Source organism: Mytilus edulis, chromosome 10 (genome assembly GCF_963676685.1).
Source record: "Mytilus edulis chromosome 10, xbMytEdul2.2, whole genome shotgun sequence".
NCBI classification, from domain to species: Eukaryota; Metazoa; Mollusca; class Bivalvia; order Mytilida; family Mytilidae; genus Mytilus; species Mytilus edulis.
In genome coordinates, this window is record NC_092353.1 from 84,401,023 (window position 1) to 84,426,016 (window position 24,994).

At 32.4% G+C, this 24,994-nt stretch overlaps 1 protein-coding gene across 1 annotated transcript; it reads left to right on the forward strand.

Moving 5' to 3' along the window:
* The first annotated feature begins 10,354 nt into the window (after positions 1 to 10,354).
* Positions 10,355 to 22,738, forward strand: LOC139492050 (uncharacterized). The gene is made up of 6 exons (XM_071280157.1): positions 10,355 to 10,588; positions 11,429 to 11,527; positions 15,272 to 15,353; positions 17,146 to 17,261; positions 20,261 to 20,336; positions 20,901 to 22,738. The coding sequence occupies exons 1-6, from the start codon at positions 10,573 to 10,575 to the stop codon at positions 21,730 to 21,732; spliced, it is 1,221 nt and encodes a 406-aa protein (XP_071136258.1). The 5' UTR covers positions 10,355 to 10,572; the 3' UTR covers positions 21,733 to 22,738.
* Positions 22,739 to 24,994: the final 2,256 nt, after the last annotated feature.

Sequence of the window (24,994 nt, forward strand, 5' to 3'; positions counted from 1 at the left end):
TATACCAAACATATCTTAACATGTATATATATAATATTTGATAACTTGACATGTTGATTTGAATTCATTTGAATAGAGGTCAATTGTTTGTGAACAACAAGATATGAAAATGAGAACCTGTGGTTACAATATTGACATAACTTTGAAAAGTTGATTTGAAACTCCAATAAATTATTTATTTTGTACATAGATCACACTTACGCAGAATAAATACATTGCATTGTATGGACAGATAATCTCGCTTATCTCCCTTATTTCACTTTATTGATTGCGCTGGTAAAATAGCCATTTCTATACAAATAAGTAGGCTATTTTGAAGCTTGAATTAAGATATTTTAGCAGAGCCATCAATATAGCCACTGACATATTTTTTTTTTCGAAATGAAAATGATTAGACTCTGGAACTATTTATTAGATATAGTATAAGTATTTTGTAATTTGTACTTTATATGAGATAGGTTGTTCTGAGCAAAAGTTCTAATAAGAATGTTTCAACTTCCCTAAAATATATTAAGTTGTGTTTTTTTTTTTTATTATCAATTCCAAATAAATAAAAATGATCAGAACCATCCATGATCTTAACTCATTTCTGTTCACATTTTATTTTACTTTTGAGTTATTTGTACTTTAATTCATCAGAACGTAGAAAATAAAGGCAACAGTAATATACCACTGTTCAATATTTATACATCTATTAAACGAAAACAATTCCTTGTCTCAAACCAAAACCAATCAAACATATCCACTATGTTTACGAGGGAATGTATACGAGGGAAAACAACAGAACAACAGAAACACTGAGCTGCTACAAAAACAAACGGCAACAAACATATAAACGAAATATTTGATAACTACTGCTGTGGTCCTAACATGATACAGTACGTTTTAAGAAAATAATGTTTAGTTGAGCCTCGTCTTATAACTAGCCAAACCTCTCGCTTATATGGCAATGTAAAAATATCGTTAAATGACAATATTACGTGACAGGAATACAGCACAAATAAACGTAAAAGTGCGGGATTCTGTCGCTGCTTTGAAGATTCCTCGGTGGCCTTAGGATGTTATCTGCTCTTTGGTCGGGTTGTTGTCTTTTTGACATATTCATGATTTCCATTTTCATTTTTATAGCATAGTAATAGGGTTTTTTTCTCTCGAGTTAGACAGTTTGAATTAATACTCAGAAGCTTGGCTATCCTGGTTGATTTTTAATTTGTGTCGCAAAAAGGCACATATCTGTTTTGCCATATATAGTTAAAAAAAATAATTAGTTTATCATAATCTGTGAGCTTTTTGGTTTGTTTTTTTTTGAACCATATCTATCTGCATAAACATATGTATTCGCATTAAGGACCTACCGCAATGAATGGCGGTATATGTAAAACAAGTCGAGCCGGATTCTTTATTATAATTTGAATGGCGAGTGTATTGGGATTGTTAAGTTTGTTTTTCCAAAGCTGTCTTATCGTGCAATATATTTGCATTTCATTACATTTCAGTGCATATATTTAATTTCAAAGTTAAGTGTTTATATGCAAATTCAATAACAATCGCCAATTGCCCATGTCAGTCATATTTTGTTACAATTGTTTAATGAATCTAATTATGAAAATAAACATAGAACACTATCAATATAGTTCAATATGAAGTTGTTGAAAGGTTTTGAAAATTAAATCAATAGGTTTAAACGATTTATATAGCTCAATATAAATGTTAAAAGTCCTTAAACCCAAACTTTGATAAGATATGTGCAGTAATGTAATCATTTGCGACACAACTGTTGAATTGGTATTTAGATGATATTTGAAATGAATATATTTTGAAACATACGTGTAGTGTTAAAATTATGATTCATTTAAACGAGTTAATTGTATTTTAACAAATGCAAGGTGAGTATTAAATAAATTTAGTATATACATTTTGTATATTTTATTTTACATTTAAGAAAATGTCGTTTTAAATGGTCTAAATGGTGATAAAATTGGGTATTCAAAGACATATTTTAAGCGACTAAATCTATATTCGTTTTTAAGCGCAAGTTCGGAAATAATCTAGAAACACACGTGCCCAATCAATCTCGAAGGATGGGGGTAGTTTATTGGAATCACCTATCCACCCGTTAGTAGGGTAGACATAAATACAGGCTAATTTGAAAACAGTCTTTCAACCTTTAATATGTGTTTTAAGAGAAGCATGTATTGGATTGTTGCGCATTTGTTTTACACAAAATATGAAGCTTTTAAGAATATTGTAAAATTGCAAAAGAAGGGTAAAACCAGTTTTTATTGCCATAGATAAAAAAAAATGTATTGCTTGATAGTCCTGGTGTCTATGATGAGTTTTTTTACATGTAGAATTTTTATTTGATCCTTCTGAACTTGATTTTTTTATTAATCGAATTATGTCGATGCGTGGGCAATTTTAAATGTGTTTAGGACGTAGAGTTACTCTCTTCTCTTACTTCTTTTCTCCTAACGTCGCCTTTCAAATAAAAAAATAATCAGATGTGGCAATGAGACCAAACGAAAAAAATGTTTGATTTACCTCAATTGCAACAAAACAGCGCCATGAATTCCGAGACACGGCATAGTTTTTTTGGGAGGAATCTGTTTGCGCGAAAAATGCGTCCTTTTGCGTCATAACCTTTTTCTTCAAATGGTCCGTCTGTGCCACTTGTTTTAGAATTACAAAACATCAGTTGTGTCAAAAATTACACATAACGATCGCAACAATTAAAATAAAAATGACGTCCCTTCGTATTTAACCAGGCTTTTTGCGTGTCTGTGTTAGTTCTGAAAAGATGCTTAAATCACGAGTACTTTCGATGAGTTTAGTCTTCTTTTTCCTTCTATCCTAGGGTTATGATAAGTGTAAGAAAAGTGAGTTGTATTCAATATAGGTAAGGGTAAGTAATGAAGGTAGTTCTGAAAAAATGAAGGGTATAACATAAAAATCGACTATGGCAAGTTATTTTATGATATGATATGGTCAGGTGACACAATTTATTAAAATTTACTGCTTTAGTTTTCTTCAAGCAACAAACAACAAAAGAAGCCGTCATTATCATTACTGTTATAAATGATTGAATATCTCGGAATCATGTTGATTAATGACTTATTCCTTCTGTTCTTATATCTTTTGTTTATTTGTATCGGGCATAGATTTAAACCAAAAATTCAAAAAGGTGAAGTTGGAATCATCCCTTAGTAAATTTCACGGACGCCATCACGAGTGGGTTTACCGTTGTTGAATAACCGTTTCGCAATTGATATCGGATATGTTCCTTACGTCGTAACTACAATCCCTTCCCTTTCATGACTTTGACCTACCGAATTATACTATTAAACGGATTTGTTATAACATAAGCAACAAGACGGGTGCTACATGTAGTGCAGGATCTGCTTACCCTTGCGGAGCACCTAAGATCACCCTTAGTTTTTGGTGGGGTTCGTGTATCAAAATTATTTACGAAACAATTATGACAGCAATACATGACCAAACATATGTTTTCATGTTGTTTACCCGACATAGCTTTTTGTTAACAACTGCATGTATTACAAATTAACAGTAGTGCAAAAACAAACAATTAACTTATATCATCAGTTATGATTGCACTATTAGTGATAATACCTAATGAGATTTTAAAAGAGCGAGAAACCAAAAGTGTCGCTAAAAATTGTTATTGTACAATATTTCAAAACCTCGTAGCACGGGATCCTTTTCAATACTCGATAGTAAAGAGTCGGACTCAAAATGATCAATGATGGTCTGTATCAAGATACAGTTGCAGGGCTAAATATTTTATAAGTTTAATAAAATAAAGAAAGATCTTATTTCTTTTTTTAGGATAGTTTATAAAATGATAAGACGACGAAAAAGACCTAACAGAAAAGAATTACGGTTTCCAATTGTAATGCTGAATGTGAGACAGACTGTTCAACGTAATAAAATATTACCAGGTATAAATAACAAATACCCTTCCTCATATACAATAGACAAGGAGGAAACTAGAGAAACAACACGTTATAGACGACCGGACAAGGCGGAAACCAGAGAAACAGCACGTTATAGACGACTGGACAAGAATGTCCATTTGTGCTTGTCTGACAGGGGACCTAGACCTAAGCTGGACAAAGAATGGACACCATTATCTGTAAGAGAAAAGCCAAATAAGCACACTGACAGTGAAGGACTTTATAGTAAACACGTGGACAGTTTATATCGTTTTATAACCAGACAAAATTCCATCATTTTACCGCCTATAGCTACATCTAGAAGAATGAAGGGAAACGTCTTTGACGAAGATAAATTACAGGAAAAACGCTATGTTATGATGGATGCATTTGGGGAAGGTAAAATGTCAAGATTTGAGAGAGACCAGTGTTATTTACCTTCAGTCTATAGTCAGTTTCTTAATTGTAAAACGTGTAAAAAGTCTTACATGAATGATAAGTATATTGATCAGTATAAGAAACGTAACTATAAAACTCCAACATGTTCAAATAGATTGATGAATAGTAAAGTACACTTTTGTGATGTACTGGGTAAACGGTGCTGTGCAACGTGCATTGAATCGGAAAATAGAGAATTTTCAAGGAGAATTGAAAACCGACTTCAAAGCGCAATAACTGACTCAAAATCAAGTACATCGGATTTGTGCTCTGATTTTGGTTAATCTGTGTGATTTCATAGTTCGTTAACATTGAATTTTTATTCATCATTTGGTTAATATAAGTTAATATAAGTTTTTTTTAAAGCTGTCTGACCGACTCAAAATCCATGCAGTACATAGGATTTGTACGCATGCTCTAATGGATCAATCCTCGTTATCTGTTTTGTGTTACAGATATGTTCAACAACACATTGTTAAAAATGCAATTGTGTATTTAAATCTTATATAAAATAATGCAATGGATAAGATGGATGTATGTGCCTGTCCAAAGACAGGAGCCTGCAATTCAGTGGTTGTCGTTTGTTTATGTGTTGCATATTTGTTTTTCGTTCTTTCTTTTGTACATAATAGTTATCAAAAGTACCAGGATTATAATTTTATACGCCAGACGCGCGTTTCGTCTACATAAGACTCATCAGTAAACTAGGCCGTTTGTTTCTCGTTTGAATTGTTTTACATTTGTCGTTTCGGAAACTTTTATAGCTGACTATGTGGTATGGCTTGCTCATTGTCAAAGGCCGTACGGTGACCTGTAGTTGTTAATTTCTGTGTCGTTTGGTCTCTTCTGTAAAGTTATACTTCATCTCCTTTTTTATAGTTACTGGTTGTTTGTATTGTTGAAATTGAAACGAATAACAGTAGTGAAATTTTTCTCAATGGTTCAATAAAAATCATTGATACAAGATACCAGGCTGATGATTATGTACTGCAGAATTAACAGTGACGCTGTTATAAAAAGAAGATAAAAATTAAATTCAAGTATGAATTTGAAGCGCACGGAGAACCTACAACTACGACAGGTTTTGTCAAATACAGCCAAGGTAAACTATTTCCGTGGTAGAAAATCATTATTATTTCGAACAATTCGACTTTTTGTACAACGAGTTAATTTAAAAAGAAAGTTATTATTTATTATTAGTTTTTATAACTCCACACAAATATATTATTGATATAGCTTCATTTAGATTTCCGTGTGTGTATTGAACAAAAGAAACAGATACGTTGTCGTAACATTTATAAGATTTATGAGTTGAAAGGATTTAAATTGTAAAAGTAACATATTTCTAAGGAAATTCTTCATTGGAGTTTTCGGCATTAATTATGATCTCTCAAACAAATACTTATCTTCATAATGCAATGTTTATAGAAAATATTTAATAACAATTACAAAAAATAAAAAAAAGTTTGACAAAATAATATTAAATGCGGTTGTGGCTATTACAAATGAAACATATGCTCGGGCTGTGGCTATGACAAATGAGACATATCCGTGGCATCTGGCTATCACAAAAGGAACATATCCGTTTGTTATTTCTTCATTGAAGTATACTTTCATAATTCATTTGTATTTATCTTATTTGATAATCGATGCTGACCTCTATTGATGTTTTAATTAATTATAGATATAAACACAATGTCATTCTATCATACATTAAATAATGTTGTTGAAAGGTTTTTAAAAGAAGGTCAATATTTTTAAACTACTTCAATACAAATGTTTTAAGAGTTCTTGTATTCAAACATAGATTGCAGTATATTAAATTATAAGCTTCGATTGATATACCAATCTTAAATTTATATAATGAGTAATAACAAATGTATTTTATTAGCAACGATTTTTATTTTTATTTTTGAAGAATGCATGGTCATGTATACATTAACCTAGTAGTTCAATATTTGACTAAGTCAAAAAATACATATACAAATGTATATAATAAAAGTGACAATATGAATTAAATGTTTTGTTAATGAAAAGATAGACACCATTTTTGAAATCATATTTAAACAATAAATAATTTATGAAAATATTTTAAATGTGAGGTTACTTTTTGTTCGGAAATCTTCCATTTGTTTTATCTTTTTATTTGCTATATTGACTAAATAGGTGTGATAAAAATTGTACCGCAATTGACTTTCCCCTATAATTTAGTCTTTGTTTAATTTGCACTTTAAAAACAAAATGTGCATAATTAATCCTTGTTTCTAATAAAAAAAATATTTGGTATGAGTAAAGTTTTATCCTGTCCAGTAGTATAAACAAATTTTCACCTAACATTTCATTGCACATATATATAAGAAAATAACCATCACTGCCTGTTAACTACTTAGTAATCAAATGTTTACCCCCTTTTTGACGCTGTTATAAAGAAACATTAAAGAGTATGAAGTTGACGAGTATTGAGAATCCAAAATTACGACAAGTTTTGTCAAATACAGGTAAGGTAATCGATTTCCGTGGTGGAAAATCCTAAGTATTTCGAACAATTCGACGTTTTGTTAAACGTGTTAATTTAAAAAAAAAATAAGACATTATTTATTATTAGTTTTTATAACTCAACACAAATATATTATTGATATAGCTTCATTTAGATTTCCGTGGTGTGTGTATTGAACAAAAGAAACAGATAGGTTGTCGTAACATTTATCAGATTTATGAATTGAAGGGATTTAAATTGTAAAAATAACATACTTATAAGGAATGTTTTCATTGGTGTTTTCGGCATTCATTATGATCTCACAAACAAATACTTATCTTCATAATGCAATGTTTATAGAAAATATTTTATTAACAATTACAAAATCTTAAGAATAAAAAAAGTTTGACAAAATATTATTATATGCGGTTGTGGCTATTAAATATGAAACATATACCGGAGTTGTGGCTATTACAAATGAAACATATCCGTGGAATGTGGCTATCACAAAAGGAACATATCCGTTTGTTATTTGCTCATTGAAGTATACTTTCATAATTCATTTGAATTTATCTTATTTGATAATCGATACTGACCTCTATTGATGTTTTAATTAATTATAAATATAAACACAATGTCATTCTATCATACATTAAATAATGTTGTTGAAAGGTTTTGAAAAGAAGGTCAATATTTTAAAACTACTTCAATACAAATTTTAAAAGTTCTTGTATTCAAACATAGATTTCAATATATAAAATTGTAAGCTTTGATTGATATACCAATCTTAAATTTATATAATGATTAATAACAACAAAAAATAGATTTTATCAGCAACGAGAAATATTGTTTGAAGAATAAATTTGAGAATGGAAATGTGTCGAAGCGACAACCACCCGACTATAGAGCAGACAACAGCCGGAGGCCACCAAGGGGTCTTCAATGTAGCAAAAAAAAACTCCAGCACCCGTAGGCGTCCTTCAGCTGGCCCCTAAAAAAATATGTATACTAGTTCATTGATAATGGACGTCATACTAAACATAGAATTTTAAGCAAGAAACTAAAATTAAAAATCACACAAGACCTACAAAGGCCAGAGTCTCCTGACCTGGGACAGGCGCAAAACTGAGGCGGGGTTAAACATGGGTTTTTTATATCTCAACTTTTCCCGTATTCGTCCAGCCAATGTAGAAATAAAAAACGCACATCAATACGCCCAGTAAAAATCAGTTTAAAAGAAGTCCGAGTCCCATATCAGAATATGAAACAAATGAAAATAGATCCAGACCTCAATTAAACTGATTAAAAGATTATGTCTTCATCATATGAATATAGTCATGGTCATGTATACAATTATCTAGTAGCGAAATATTTGACTAAGTCAAGAAAAACATATATGTATATATTAAAAGTGACAATATAAATTAAATGTTTTGTTAATCAAAAGAAAGGAACTATTTTTGAAATCATATTTGAACAATGAATAATTTAAAAAAAAAATTTAAATGTGAGGTTACTTTTTGTTCGTAAATTATTGTTTTTCTTTTTATTTGATATATTGACTATATTACCATAATTGGTCTTCCCCTTTTATAAAGTCTTGTTAAATATGCACTTTGAAAAAAATTGTGCATAATTAATTCTTGTTTCTTATAGAGAAATATTTGGTAAAATTGGTAGTTTTATCCTATCCAGTACTATAGACAAATTTTCACCTAACATTTCATTGCATATAAGAAAATAACCATCACTGGCTGTTAATCAACTGTTCACCCCGTATTTGGCACAACTTTTTGGAATTTTGGGTCCTCTATGCTCTTCAACTTTGTACTTGTTTGGCTTTATAAATATTTTGATATGAGCGTCACTGATGAGCCTTATGTAGACGAAACGCGCGTCTGGCGTACTAAACTATAATCCTGGTACCTTTGATAACTATTTACACCACTGGGTCGATGCCACTGCTGGTGGACGTTTCGTCCTCGAGGGTATCACCTGCCCAGTTGTCAACATTTCGGTGTTGACATGAATATCAATAATGTGGTCTTTTTATAAATTTCCTGTTTACAAAACTTTAATTTTTTCGAAAAACTAAGGATTTTCTTATCCCAGGCATAGATTACCTTAGCTGTATTTGGCACAACTTTTTGGAATTTTGGGTCTTTGTACTTGTTTGGCTTTATAAATATTTTGATATGAGCGTCACTGATGAGTCTTATGTAGACGAAATGCGCGTCTGGCGTACTTAATTATAATCCTGGTACCTTTGATAACTACACGTATATTCACCCCTTTTTTTCCTGTGTACAAGTTTTAGTAACCATGTACAATGTAATCTCAAGTTTCCAAAATATTCTATAGAAACACCAAATAAAAATTAAAAAAAATTAAAATTAAAAAAAATAAAAATAATAGTTTGACTTTGAAACACCAAAGATATATGTTTACGACTCAGATTTTTTTACTGCAATGCAATGTAGGATTAATTTCGAAAAAAAAATGTTTCGACCTTTTCCCGAATGCAACCGGATCTGACGTACTATGATTTGGTGGTATTACACCTAAATAAATCAAGGCAATAGTTTAGTTAACTGATGTTTATATAGCTAGTGCGTTTCCGGCAATGCATACATCACTTACCATTCAATACATACTCAGTCAGTCAAGCATCTATGCCGGGAAAAGGTCAAACAGCACTGATAAAAAAAAACACCAAATTTATAAAAATCTGAAATCTTCTCAATTTTAGCATTTAAGTTAATTTTTAGAAGGTTTCCGTCTTAAATGAAAGTGGCCGCATTTTTGTTCATTCATAATATTGAAATGTAAGTTTTATTTGATGATACAATAAGATATATAAAGGTTGAGGATGAACATGGATGCGGCCACTTTCATTCTTGAAAAAAAAACATTTAAAAAGTGACATTTTTTTGCATACTTGATAGATTGTTCATATTTAAGCTTGAATCGGAGCGTTTTTAATGAGTAAATCAGTTAAAATCTTTCACATAAACTTATTGAATCAACCGAAATAGACACTTAAGTATTTAAATAGTGTACAAAAATCTTTCGTCAGAAATTTGAGGCTAAAATCAGCCCTTACCGGACCTACTCCTTTAGTTGTACCTTTAATTTGTACACATTTTTCCAGAGTTTTGTGTGCAGAATATCCCTTTGAATCCTGTCTTATGTCATGTTATTTTGTATTTTCAGCTCTTATCAAGCCAGGATATACATTTTCAGAATATTTACCTAACATCACCCCAGGCCCCACCCCTCGAAAATAAATTTTGTATTTTCAGCTGTTATCAAGCAAGGGTATACATTTTCAAAATCTTTACCCAACATCACCCCAGCTCCCACCCCTTGAAATCAAATTTCGTTTTCAAACTAAAACTCCGTCCCAAATATGTATATGACAAGAAAACAAAATCGAAATAAGAGCTTATTTAATTTTAACTATTTAAACGGTGTAAGTATGACAGACTGTGAAACAAAATATTAAATTTATTGTATAAACTTCCCGGAAATGATTGATCTATAAACACTCATTCAAAAAGTAAGGAAATAATAAATTGAAAACACAAGTCTTTTATTTCCTTGTTGAATATTAATTTGATTATTTATCATTAGAATCATTTTGATCAATTTATAAAAAAAAATGGATTATCAATATACAATATAAATGTCGGAGCCAAACGAAGATAAATGAATATGTATACACGTATGTATTTTTATTATTATCGTTCAACATCTTTATGATATTATACATCTTGTTATTGTTTCATTAATTTCTAAAGTTTACGGACAAAATTAGCCGTTGTGTGTTCTTTTCACGGGGTTTTATTTAACACCACTTATTTCATTTTAGAACCTGAGGTTTTGCTATTTTTTTACTGTTGCTTGTCATTTTCGCCGTTTTTTGTGATTAAATCATGGTCTTGTTGGTTTTTGTTAAAAAGACCCTTAGGATCACTCTGTTTAATCAAAACTTTAGACGATGTATAAAGTAAAGTCACAATACTACCTTAATCACAGGAAAATTCAAAACGGAAAGTCCGTAATCAAAGAGGAACGAAAGAGGGACAGCCAAACTCATAAATCGAAAATAAACTGACAACGCCATGGCTAAAAATGATAAACAGACAAACAAAAGTCCACATGACACAACATAGAAAACTAACAAATAAACACACGAACCCATCCAAAAACTAGGGGTGATCTCAGGTGCTCCCGAAGGGTAGGCAGATCCTGATCTACATGTGGCACCCGTCGTGTTGCTTATAAGATAACAAATCCGGTCAATAGTCTTATTCGGTAGGTCACATTTATGAAAGGGAAGGGGATTGTAGTTACGATTTAAGGAACAATGGCGAAATAAAAAGCGAAAAAAACAGTAGCATAAAATTCCATAATATTCGTAATAATCATTAATAGCTTTAAAGATACATGTTTATAAAAACAAATAAAAATAAAGTTAAAAGCTGCTTGTAATAAGGTAATTTCTTTTTCATTCATATATGACTTCTATATAGTGACTTTGTTATATTTTTATTTAATGTAGTCATTCCAGTAACTACAATGGTCACCAGTGTTTCAACTAATGCAGAATGTAATACCAGACCCGATGATGAATTCTGGACAGTTTCATTAAGCACAGCATGTATGTTAATCTATTTTACATTAATTAATATCGTAATTTTAGCATTACTCGAAACTTCGTTGCTACTTAAAGGGGCATTAGATGTCAATCATATTCACCGATTTGACTTAAATTCTAATATTTGATTTATAACATAACAAAACGTAAATTCAAATTACAATAATAAGTTTCAAATAAACAGTAAGCACTGCATGTACTCGATACTATATCTATATCAGAATTTCGTGTTTTTTTTAGTCTTGACGCCATCAAATTTTCTTTCGAGATGATGACAGCAGATTTTCGATTGTCATATAACCCATTATTAATATAGACATACAAATTAATAAATAGCGACCTCGTATAATTGAAACTTTCTATCTATGTTTGACTTATAGTTATCTATGTCATAGATTGCATAAAAAAGTCGGTTTTATCTGTCGAATCAGTCAACTTAATGTTTTACCTTTGTTTCACTTTCAATGTTGACATTCTCTCCTTCTAAGTGGCTGGCCAAGATTTAAACATGCATTAACAACCTTAAGATATTGGATTAATTTGAAGGTCACCTGAATACGGGATCGGTGAGGTCAAATAATTCACTTGCGAGTGAATACTTTATCAGCAATATTTCTTTGCTTTTTGAAAATTGAACCAAATTGGTTGCCAATAACGAATTATTAATTCACTTAAATTAATGAATGAACAGAATCATATTATATTCTTTTCATATCTCGTACTTATTGCTCCTTTAGAATACAGCGGGAAACTATCATATTAACGGGTACAGGTATTCATATATAATGGCATAACTTTAAGTACTAACCAATATATAGGTTTCCATCTGTGATTGATGTATAGGGTCGTTATATATCTGTAATAAGAGCACCTTAACTGTTATTTTAAATGAGAATATACAATAGCAATTTATAAAAAAAATTGTCTTAACTTACAAGCATTGTTTAAGTGAAGACACAAGTAACTGACTATCCAGACGGAACAGTGCACGTGACACTTGTCAAGGTTAACGTAGAGCCTTTTATTTGACTCATATCGGGTTTATTTTGTGTCCAGTTGTCCCTAACCGTCGATGAAAGGTGTGTGGAGTAACACATGTGTGACTTTGTCTTGTTGTGTCCAGTTGTCCCTGACCGCCGATGAAAGGTGTGGAGTAACACATGTGTGGCTTTGTCTTGGTGTGTCCAGTTGTCCCTGACCGTCGATAAAAGGTGTGTTGAGTAACACATGTGTGACTTTGTCTTGTTGTGTCCAGTTGTCCCTAACCGTCGATGAAAGGTGTGTGGAGTAACACATGTGTGACTTTGTCTTGTTGTGTCCAGTTGTCCCTGACCGCCGATGAAAGGTATGGAGTAACACATGTGTGGCTTTGTCTTGGTGTGTCCAGTTGTCCCTGACCGTCGATAAAAGGTGTGTTGAGTAACACATGTGTGACTTTGTCTTGTTGTGTCCAGTTGTCCCTGACCGTCGATGAAAGGTGTGTGGAGTAACACATGTGTGACTTTGTCTTGTTGTGTCCAGTTGTCCCTGACCGCCGATGAAAGGTGTGTGGAGTAACACATGTGTGACTTTGTCTTGTTGTATTTTGGATTATTTTAGAAAATGAATGATTTAAACTTATAAATTGTATTGATTTTTGTAAGAATGCACCAAAAAAATATTTGTGAATATTTATGTATAATATAATCTGTTGTTTATCTTGCAGGTTTTTAGATTAAATTTACGTTTATATATATATTCGTATATGAGTATAAAACTGACAATCATATCACGTCTCCCAATGTTTTAAGGATACACGGAGGAGTTTTACTTTTACTCGTCACAGAATAGATAGTTGAGAATTAATAAAACTTACTAAATGTTAAATGTTAAAGATTTTTAATTAATGTAATTTACAATATCGTAATATAAATCAACTAATACGTTTTTAAAATCTATTCCATCACATTATATTTTGCAAAAACCATGTTAATGGAAACACTTTTCTATTTTGTAATAATTTCGAAGAATTTTGAATTGAAGGATATCCGAAAACAATTGAAAAAAAAATATGTTATAGAAACACATTACAATACTTCCGATAACATTTGATTTTGGTTTCACATAAAACAGAATAATATTCTTTAATTATCCATAAAATGATTTAGAAATTAATGTTTTATTTTTTTCTACGTTATGTTGACGCCAGATAAATTTTGCTATAAATTTTCGTACATGTACTTCACGATCCTTTCGGTTATATGGCTCATAACTAAAAATGTTTATGTAAGAGCTATTGGGGAAGGAATAAATTCGTTACCCAATCTAAAGTCAATCTTAACTGAAGCAGTTGGAATCCGAATTTTGTGATAATTAATATTTTTTCAACGGAGAACTTAAGAAAGGTGTTTTATAAGTCATACCAGAAGAGAGAACCACTGTCAACTGTCTGAGATGATGAACATTTCCCGGACTAGCAATATACCAACCAATGTATCAAAAGGACGATCGTATTGTTGTTCAAGTTAAACATAGTGATATAACCTGGTGAATTATAAAACTACAACATAATGTGTACATTGTTGCTGCATTTTAAACAAAAAATAAAACCTACATTGTAGATACATGTGCCGCCCTTGTTTAAAAACGAAAAATTTTAATTGATAAAGCCTTAGATACTTAAATACATTTTTTATCTATCCCGATTTTATCAACGAAAGTAGAGTCTCATCATACACATAGATGTACATGATATTATGAAATTTCTTCTGACTTTATTCAAAACCAATTATTAATTTAATTCACAAGTGCTCAACTAAAACTACTCCCAAATAATGCATTGTAGTGGGTACTAACAGACATTCGGACATTTGCAGACATTTGCTTTTCATTTAAAAAGCTGTCGGAACTATTCATTAACTATACCGAATAGTTTTGATGAGAACTCTTACTTTACAATACTTTATCTATGGTCATATCTTGCATATCTGATTTAAAGATAGAAACCAAGTGAAACCTGCGAAAATCTAAATGGAATCGATATGTTGACAGGGTACACATATCTTGCTATGAATGCAACAACCGCTATATAAATTTAGATGAAGATTCACAATAGGTAATAGGATGAAAATTTAGTAGAAGAAAAAATACTGTTTAATGTGAAGTTGCTGTAGATTTAAAAAATTAAATAAAATAGCATTGTCATTATCGGTTTACAATATTAAAAAAAAAAGTCCGATTCTTTCTTGGTGTCATTCTGTTGTCCTGAACGTGTTTAATACTTTCAGTTTACATACAGTCGGAGTTCTCCTAGGAAACGATGTTTTGACCGTGTTTAATTTATTTTTAGTTTATACACGTGTCGGGTTATGTTGTGCATACCTATTATGTCTGTATGTTTTGTTCACAAATGACCGTCAAAATAGGTCGAAGCTATAATTTTCTACATAAGAAACTGTCTTTTCCGAGGCAGCAATATTACAGCTGCTGTCCATTCGTTTGATGTGTTTAAGCTTTTGGTTTTTTCATTTGGTTTGGGACTTTTCGTTTTGCATATTCCTTGGGGTTCTGTATTTTTATTGATTTTCTTTTTTATAATTTCAGTTTACACACCATTCAATTTCTACTGAAAGAGATTGCATAAACCATTTTTTATACTTTCAGTTTACACACCATTCAATTTCTACTGGATGAGATTGTATAAACCATTTTTTATACTTTCAGTTTTTTTCTGACTGAAGTTGAATAACCTATTTTGTATACTTTCAGTTTACACACCATTCGCACTCTTGCTGGGAATCGTTGTGACCATTGTTTTATTTAAATGTTACTATAGAAAACGGAGATCGCTGTAAGTATAAACGTCTGTTTTCAATAATAATTATTGTGTATGCATATCATATATAATAAGATTCTTTATATCTAGTTTCATGTGATTGAGTGACGCAATATTATAGAGTTTGACATTTTTAAATTATTCAACGTCGTTGCTAATATTGCTTTTTAATTGGCAATACATAAAATAATATAAACGACTTTTGTGGAAATACCATTAATCATTTTTTTATATATATTTCCCAAGTAACAAAATTTGTGTGTTTCTTCAACCTATACGACTAGATAAAAAATTAAACTTACGAAAACCTTGAATCAGAATAATCATATCATACAATGTGTGATAATACATTAAAAGGATAACTGTTGTTACATATGTACCTATAAAATACCCTTTCTATAACATCATTGCATGACAATTGTTTAGACAAGTATTGTGAAAATAAAGAATACAGTTTGTAAATTGCATGTTTGTTACGTACGAGCATCACTGTTTATTGAAAACTTTTGATGTTTGTCGTTGATTGAATGTGTTCATTATTAGGTCTTTCAACCTTCAATCTTTTCGGTTGAAAGACCTATAGCTTTTGTTCTAATTATTATTATTATTATTAGGTCTTTCCACTTTTCCGTGGCCCGGGCCCCCCTTTTTTGGAAAAAAATGTGGTTGCTTATATAGGGAATTACTGAAGCGTGACTGGAGCGGGCCTCCTCTTAGGTCAGTCAGTGGACCCCCACTTATGAAAATTTCTAGATCCGCCACACTGTATATGATATAAGTGATATGCATTTCTAACTGGTAAACCATAAGTAATAGAGACCTAGGGTCTTTTGTTTTAAGATCCTTCGTCCAAAAAAATGAAAATTATGTCAAGGTCAAAGGTCAGGTCATATTCTAAATTTTGATTTTGGCTTATTTTCAGTCATTTTCATTAACCTTATAAGATATCGACAAATTATTTTTACTAAATTGTTAGTTGCGACATGTCGTAACTTATATATTTTGGTTAAAAGGTTGCGTAGACATAAAATGGGAGTTTTTGCCCCTCCTATATATAAAATTAATCGTTAAGTGATATAACTCATTAACTATACATATTACAGACCTAGGGTCTTTTGATTTGGGGTCAGGTCTAGGTCATCAATATATTTGAAGTTCTAGATTTTGACCTTTGCTTTAAATTCATATTTATACATCATCAAGCCATAGGAACTGACATTTTCAACTGACTTTTAATATTTTCATATCAAAACAGATCCTTATTGGTTGAAAGACATTCAATTGTTCTCTGAACAATTGGTTTTTAATTGTTCTGTGGTCTGCATGTTGTGCGAACTATTATATTATTTGTTTGTGCATTTCTTTGTGATGAATGTTCTTGCGTGTGTTATTTGGTGCTGTGCTTCTGTTGTTATTTGAGCGATAGATCATTTTAAATTGTCATAAAGTGGGAGGTTTGGCTTTCCATTAAACAGGTTCAACCCACCATTTATTCTTAAAATGTCCTGTTCCGAGTAAGTAATATGGTGGTTGTTATCAAATAGTTTATTTCTATGTATGCTGGCGTTTGTTTTTGTTGCTCTTCAGTGTTCCTGTTGTTCCTTTGATGTCCTCTTATAGTTGATGTATTTCCATCGATTTGAGTTTGTTAGCCGGATATGTTAATTTTCTCTCAATTTTTTTATAACTTTTGAACACCGGTATACATACTGTTGCATTTATTTACAAACATAATTTGGACGTCACAGCCGACCACCAAAACGCAAATCCCGGAAAATAAAGTGACATTTTATTTGCGCCATTACAGGAAACCCAGAGTACGAGAAGAAAGCTTCCATCATGACAACGCCGTGTACTGGGACCATGATGCAGCATTCCAATTGGACGGAATGGTGGAACTAAGAGAACAGAGAAGAACAGAAAGCAAGTAACATGATAACATTAAGGTCACGGGGGTAAAGATAAATAGGATTAAGATCCAAAGGAAACAACAATTGAATTAAAGACAGAGATAATAAAGTCATGAAAGTATGTCAGATCAGAAACTTTTGAAATTATGTTAAACAATTCCAGTGTTCTCACTTTTTTTTGCGGTTCGATGACCGCATGCGTTATGTAATTGTTTTCTTACATTTTAATTCATAACGTGTGTTCACGTAATATAAACAATATGTACAATGCTATTATGATAGGTTATTTGTAGAAACGGTGATCTGTAATTCATTGATTGTTTTATTGACACAAAAAAAGATGAGAGATTTTATAATACAGTTTGAGTTCTGCAATAAAACGTTTTGTTTCGTTAAGATGTAAAAGGCTGTCATATAATTATAATTACTAGGTTTATAAAAAGGTAATAACAAAAATACTGCATCCGACCAAAACTCTAATCTTTTCAATAGACGTTTAAGATTCATCCGAGTCCTCGAGTACTCGCGAATATCTTGACCGAGTATTCGAGTATTACTTTTCAGAACTTTCGACATCCCTAGTAAATAGTGCTTTAATGAGGTGGTATGAGTCCCAATGAGACAACTATCCAAACTTTGATTTCATAAAACATTAACAATTACTTTTACGACCTTAAGTCTTTGAAGAAAGTATATGACGTTGTATCTAGTGTAATACATATCGTTTCAAACCTAATTATGTGGTATGAACCACATTGGATCATAAAATATGAATATGGAAAAGGGGAATGTGTCAAAGAGACAATAACTCGAACATAAAGCAAACAACAGAAAAAGGCAACCAATTGGTCAACATAATATCAACTTATTTGTATGAAGCTTTAAAACTATTTAAATATGAGGTTTATTGAGCCCTCTCTTGTTTCATATGAGGTTTACTGAATTCTCTCTTTGTTTCATGTGCGGTTTACTGGGCTTTCCTTTGTTTAATGTGCGGTTTACTGAGCTCTCTCTTTGTTTCATGATCTTTCATGTGAAATTTAGTAAACCCTGTCTTTGTTTCATGTGCGGTTTACTGAGCTCTCTCTGTGTTTCATGTGAGATTTAATAAACCCTGTCTTTGTTTCATGTGCGGTTTACTGATCCCTCTTTTTGTTTCATGTGAGGCTTTCTGGACCCTACTTTTCATGCTAGGTTTACTGAGCTCTCTTTTCTACTGTTTAATTTGAGATTTACTGAACCCTCTCTTTGTTTCATGTGAGTTTTAATGTGCCCTCTCTTTGTTTCATGTGAGGTTTGCTGGATTTGGCAAAACTTTTTGGAATTTTGGTCCTCAATGCTCTTCAACTTTGTACTTTTTTTTGCCTTTTTAATTTCTTTGGATTCGAGCGTCACTGATGAGTCTTTTGTAGACGAAACGCGCGTCTGGCGTATATACAAAATTTAGTCCTGGTATCTATGATGAGTTTATTTACAACCACTGGGTCGACGTCACAGCTGGTGGAGATTTATTCCCCCGAGGGTATCACCAGCCCAGTAGTCAGCACTTTTTGTGCTGACATGAATCATCATTGATATGGTTATATTTATAAATTAACTGTTTACAAAATTTAGAATTTTGAAATACTAAGGCTTTTCTACCTCAGGTATAGATTCCCTTAGCTGGATTTGGCAAAACTTTTAGGAATTTTGGTCCTCAATGCTCTTCAACTTCGTACTTTTTTTTTGCCTTTTTAACTTCTTTGGATTCGAGCGTCACTGATGAGTCTTTTGTAGACGAAACGCGCGTCTGGCGTATATACAAAATTTAGTCCTGGTATCTATGATGAGTTTCTTTACAACCACTGGGTCGATGCCACAGCTGGTGGAGATTTATTCCCCCGAGGGTATCACCAGCCCAGTAGTCAGCACTTTTTGTGCTGACATGAATTATCATTGATATGGTTATATTTATAAATTAACTGTTTACAAAATATAGAATTTTGAAATACTAAGGCTTTTCTACCTCAGGCATAGATTCCCTTAGCTGGATTTGGCAAAACTTTTAGGAATTTTGGTCCTCAATGCTCTTCAACTTTGTACTTGTTTTGCCTTTTTAACTTCTTTGCATTCGAGCGTCACTGATGAGTCTTTTGTAGACGAAACGCGCGTCTGGCGTATATACAAAATTTAGTCCTGGTATCTATGATGAGTTTATTTGCTGAGCTCTCTGTTTGTTTCATTTGAGGTTTACTGTACTCTCTCTTTGTTTCATGTGCGGTTTACTAAGCTCTCTCTTTATTTCATGTGAGGTTTACTGCGTTCTCTCTTTGCTTCATGTGAGGTTTACTGAGCTCTCTCTTTATTTCATGTGAGGTTCATTGGTCCCTCTCTTTTTGTCATGTGAGGTTTACTGAGCTGTCTCTTTGTTTCATGTGAGGTTTACTAAGCTCTCTCTTTATTTCATGTGAGGTTTACTGCGTTCTCTCTTTGCTTCATGTGAGGTTTACTGAGCTCTCTCTTTATTTCATGTGAGGTTCATTGGTCCCTCTCTTTTTGTCATGTGAGGTTTACTGAGCTGTCTCTTTGTTTCATGTGAGGTTTACTAAGCTCTCTCTTTATTTCATGTGAGGTTTACTGCGTTCTCTCTTTGCTTCATGTGAGGTTTACTGAGTTCTCTCTTTGCTTCATTTGAGGTTTACTGAGCTCTCTCTTTGTTTCATATGAGGTTTACTGAGCTCTCTCTTTGTTTCATGTGAGGTTTACTGGGCTCTCTCTTTGTTTCATGTGAGGTTCATTGGTCCCTCTCTCTTTGTACCATGTGAGGTTCATGGGTCCCTCTCTCTTTTGTTTCATGTGAGGTTTACTGAGCTCGCTCCTTGTCTCATGTGAGGTTTATTGAGCCCTCTCTTTGTTTCATGTCAATACAAACATTCCGTAGTTGTGACATCTAGGATACAAAAAAACACACAATTCTCTAAAAAAATATAACATTTATTTCACAGTTTTATACAAATATCATTTTAATTACAGCTGTATTCATTACCGACAGCAGACATCGGGGTATACAGACAGACATAGGTGGAGATTGCATACATAATTTCGAAAGGTACAATCATTTATTTGAAAAAAAAAAGATGTTTTGTGTGTCAGCTACCCAACCACAAAATGACATTTGACAAAAGAGGAGAAACGCAAAACTTCTTCAATATTCATGATAATATGCCTACCTCTAAATAATCCGAAGTCTATAAAGTTTAGTTTTTCTAAACAGAAACAAAATTATACTTCATAGGAATCGGATCCAGACTTTATTTAACTATCATTTGTATTTGTCGTGTATTTCGCACCAGGATATCCAGTGCACAGTGTCGTGTGATAGAATCAATGACAATGACATGGGTTAATTAAAATGAAAAACGTGAAGATTTTTTTGTTTTGTTACAAAAACAGTTTTTTAGTCATCTTGGAGCTATATATGACAAGGTTGAGTTTCTATGTAATAACATGTATCATAAGTTTCCAACTATATTTTAGCACGCTTAATGTAGAGTAAAAGAGTTCTGTATAAGGACGATGTGATGTGTGGATAAATTAGTGAGTGACATGCAATATTCCATCTTCTAAACTATTTTGACAAATAGACTACATAGTTATGTAAATTTACTTTCAGGACCTACCAACAGGACGAACTAGATAATATGTCACTGGCACCATTGCCCCCGCCACCACCACCGCCAATTGATGATCCGTTTCCACAGGCAATGGCACCAAACCCACCTAGTCGCAGGTCAAAAGACGACTGTATCAGAACTGTACCAAGCTACCGGAAATCAAACATACCTAGTACCTTACAGAAAACATGGATTTTTAACAGTGAAGATAAGTTAGCAACAAGCGATAATTTCCAAGAACTTCTAGATGAAGCATTCAAAGATCAAAACTCTCCTCTTCATCAAAGGGAAAGTCATTATATGTCTGTTCCTAGTGTTGTTTTAATTCCAAATCCAGAAGAGGGTCCACCATGTTGTCACGACGTCCGCCATTCTTACATTAACATTAAAAAACTGGACGGAAACACGATGTCCGAAAATAGTCTAAATAATTCTCAACAGATTCTCATGGACTACGAAAACACAAGGGTCTGGGTCAAATCAAAGGAAAGCGATCTTAGTGACGACGAGTCTCATATTGACTTCCGTGACGCAAATTTTCAAGACTGTGTGCGAAATACTTTACATAGAAAAGAAATTAAATCACGTAACATATCGGAAGTAGACGATCAATACTCATCTTTCGCTACTCTATCAGCACCAAAAAAGCCAGAGAGACCACGAACTGGTTACGTCGTTATGGAGTTAACAGAAGAAGTTATGTCATTCCTGAAAGTAAAGGAGAATAAAGTTGGAAAACCGTTAACTCTGTCTCACGAAAACATTCCGCCTGAAAAAATATATTATGACGACCGCCTGAAAAATGGATATTTATCGATGTATGAGAATTAATAACCAGTGAATAAACCTACATGTGTATCTTTGAGTAAACATTGATAAGATATATTCATTTTGATATCGGTAACAGATCTTCGGTTATATTATCATTGAGAAAACATGAGTTAAGGTTGTTAGGCGTGGCCTTTTGAGAAAAAATGAGTTAAGTTTGTTGGACGTGGCCTTTCTCTATAACTTTTTGAATTTCCGTTGTATCTTCTCAAGTAATGCCAAATAAAATGAAACCTCAAACTTTTTGCATATTTAATTCCGAGTCAGCACAATTTTTGACACCTTTTTTATATCTTGAGTCTTGTATCTACTCCAGTGCTTCATAGAATTGAGATTATCTCAGCTATATTCACATACCATCTGTGTTTTAAACTTCAATGTTATTTGAATAGGAAAAGGATTTTAATGTCAGTAACGAACATGTCTTATCATGATTGACCGTGTAACATGAAAGGTACACCACAAGACAAAACAAAGGATTGCCTTTCTTTTAATGTGCATTGGCCCACATGAAACTTTTAAGCTGTGTTTATCGGTGAATTGTTTGTGGGTTTAGACGTTTTCGCTATCAATGAAAACTAGATATATGTGTAAATGTGTTTAAATAACAATCTATCAGCAAAGCAATCGACCTAGTGCTGTAAAAAATCGGAGCGTCCCTAATACTTGTCAGGATATGCTTTCATCAAGAACTTTTGAAACATTTGAAAGCAAGTAAGTATTAGTCATGTCAGTGGCGAAACATGGTTTACTGGGCCTATGCTATCATTTTGCACTAGTGTACATGATTTATGTTTATTTTATATTTTGGTGAGTGGTTATAATTAACCGTAGCCATAATTCGTTTCCAAAACAAACCCTGAAGTTGTGAGATTATCTCTGATTTTGTTATTTTTCGAAAAGTTACAGTTTTTTCATTGTTTTGTTTTTTATGAAATGTTATATAGTAACTGTGTATAAATGTATAGAATAAAGTGTTTGTACAGAGAAATAAAAAATATAAAATGTATCGTGTGTTTTACAATTTCGTTTGTAGGGCATAAATTCTAGCCGATGGCATTGAGTGTGAAGGGAGAGGTAGAATCCTTGGTTAGCTTGCTTGTTAGCTGAACCGTGTCATTATTAGGTAAGGTATACTACCCACCTCTCCAAGTAGTCTATAGTCATACAGACAGAAAGATTGGTTATCTGTTAGACTAATCTACTCTCAAAGGAGGGTAGTTTACCTAACATAATAATGACGTCACGGTTCAGCTAACAAGCAAACTAACCAATAAATGTACCTTTAACTACAAACTTAATGCTATCGGCTGTTAGGTAAAAAAAAGACAAATTTGTTCGATGACCTAGAACTAATGACGAAGAAATTTCATTATGGTAACAGAGAGTGTTTTCAGACATGATCATAATGCTCCCCATCTCAAGAATATATTTATCATTTCAAATTTGAAAACATACTTGCTATTTCAGTATATAAACTGCATTTAATTTGACATGTGTGATTCTAATGCAATAACTCCTCCAGTGGTGTGATGATGGAGAACAACTGAGATCAACATTATATACACGTTTTACAATCATCTTCATAAGTTGTTAACCAATACAGCGAGTCTGTTTCTCAGCTAGCGAGAAACTGTTTTACGGTCTTGTGCATTTAAATACCATAATAGTCTCCGGACAAGTAACATAACTTATGGTTAAAGCAAAAGTATACAGCACTACTGAGCGCTTATTGGAGAAACTCACCAGGATATTCTCTTCGACACTTACCAACATATACATACATATTCTATATCTTACTTTTATTTTATACCCCCCCCCCCCCCAAACAAAAAATAAGAATTGTAAAAAATAAAAATTGTAAAATAGTACTTACAAATATAAAATACATAACACTCATCAATGACGCTCAGATTAAATATTAGAAAGTCAAAAACAAGAACAATGTTAATGAGCTTTGGGAACCAATAATTCACAAAAACAATGCAAAATACGGCTTCATTTGACGTGGATCTTTCTTATACATCCCGAAATTGAGTTATACTGTGTTCTTGTCTTGTAGTTTTGTTTATATGCTTGGCTATATGCCTTTTTGTGTTTTTGTTACATATTTGTTTGATTTCATAGTGTTTTAGATTATGACACAATGTTGACTGCTGTACCCAATTTTTGGCATTTTTACTTATTTTGTCTGTTTGTTTTGTTCACACATCATTATCAATATAATGGAATTGTATGCATCTGTCATACAAGTGAGAGGTTTAGCTAGCTATAAAACCAGGTTGAATCAATCCACCATGTCTGTACAAATTTAGGAATATGACAGTTGTTATTTATTCGTTTGACATGTTTGATGTGTTTGAGCTTTTGATTTTACCATTTGATTAGGGACTTTCCGTTTTGAATTTTCCTCGGAGTTTGATATTTTAGTGATTTTACTTTCTAAATTTTTTTTTGTGTTTTGAAAATGTTTTACGGGCATTACTGTTATATCTCACACTATCCTTTAACGTCGTGAAAGAAGTTAAACTCCTGAACTATCGAAAAAACAACAGCTAGTATACACCAGATACTGACAAGTGTGTCTTATATCTTGATTAGCATCTCGATATAGATAATGAGGGTTGGTTGATATCGGGACTTAGAAAAATATGGAATTAGCTTCTATATTATGAACTTGTTATCATAGACGCAATTCATCAGACAATGGTTGACAGTTATGGAATATCTATGTCAAATTTAATCAACGATATGTTCCAATTCCCATTATTGACCATTATTGAATCTATAAATCCGTACTCAGTTTTTGTCACATTAACCTATTATGTCTACCTGTTTAGGTTATCCACCCAATGATGTCCACCTCAATATACAAGTGTGAGGTTTGTCGTGCTATTCAACTAGGTTTAGCTCACCACTTTCTTCAAGAAATACATGAACCAAGTCGGGAATATTATATACCAGTTGTCTTTCACTTGTTCCGTCTATTAATAGCTTTGATTATGCCAGTTTTTATGAAATTCTCCTTTTTGAATTTGCTTTGGAGTATTTTTGTTATACCTTTTTTTTGTCTATTGCGAGTCAGTTCTATAAAACGTATCATAGACGTTGTTTTCACTATGAGCAACATGATGAGTACCACTGGTGTAGCATGATTAGCTGATTATTAAGGAAACTGATAAGGGGGTTCGTGATAATCATCATTATACTGAGAGCGCCATTACATGAAGAGACATTGATTGGTGCAGACAAATTGGTACCGTTT

Coding starts and splice junctions, on each gene's coding strand:
- LOC139492050 (XM_071280157.1), top strand. Junction 11,528..15,271: donor AGTTTCATTAAGCACAGCAT/GTATGTTAATCT, acceptor GTATACTTTCAG/TTTACACACCATTCGCACTC. Junction 15,354..17,145: donor TATAGAAAACGGAGATCGCT/GTAAGTATAAAC, acceptor GCGCCATTACAG/GAAACCCAGAGTACGAGAAG.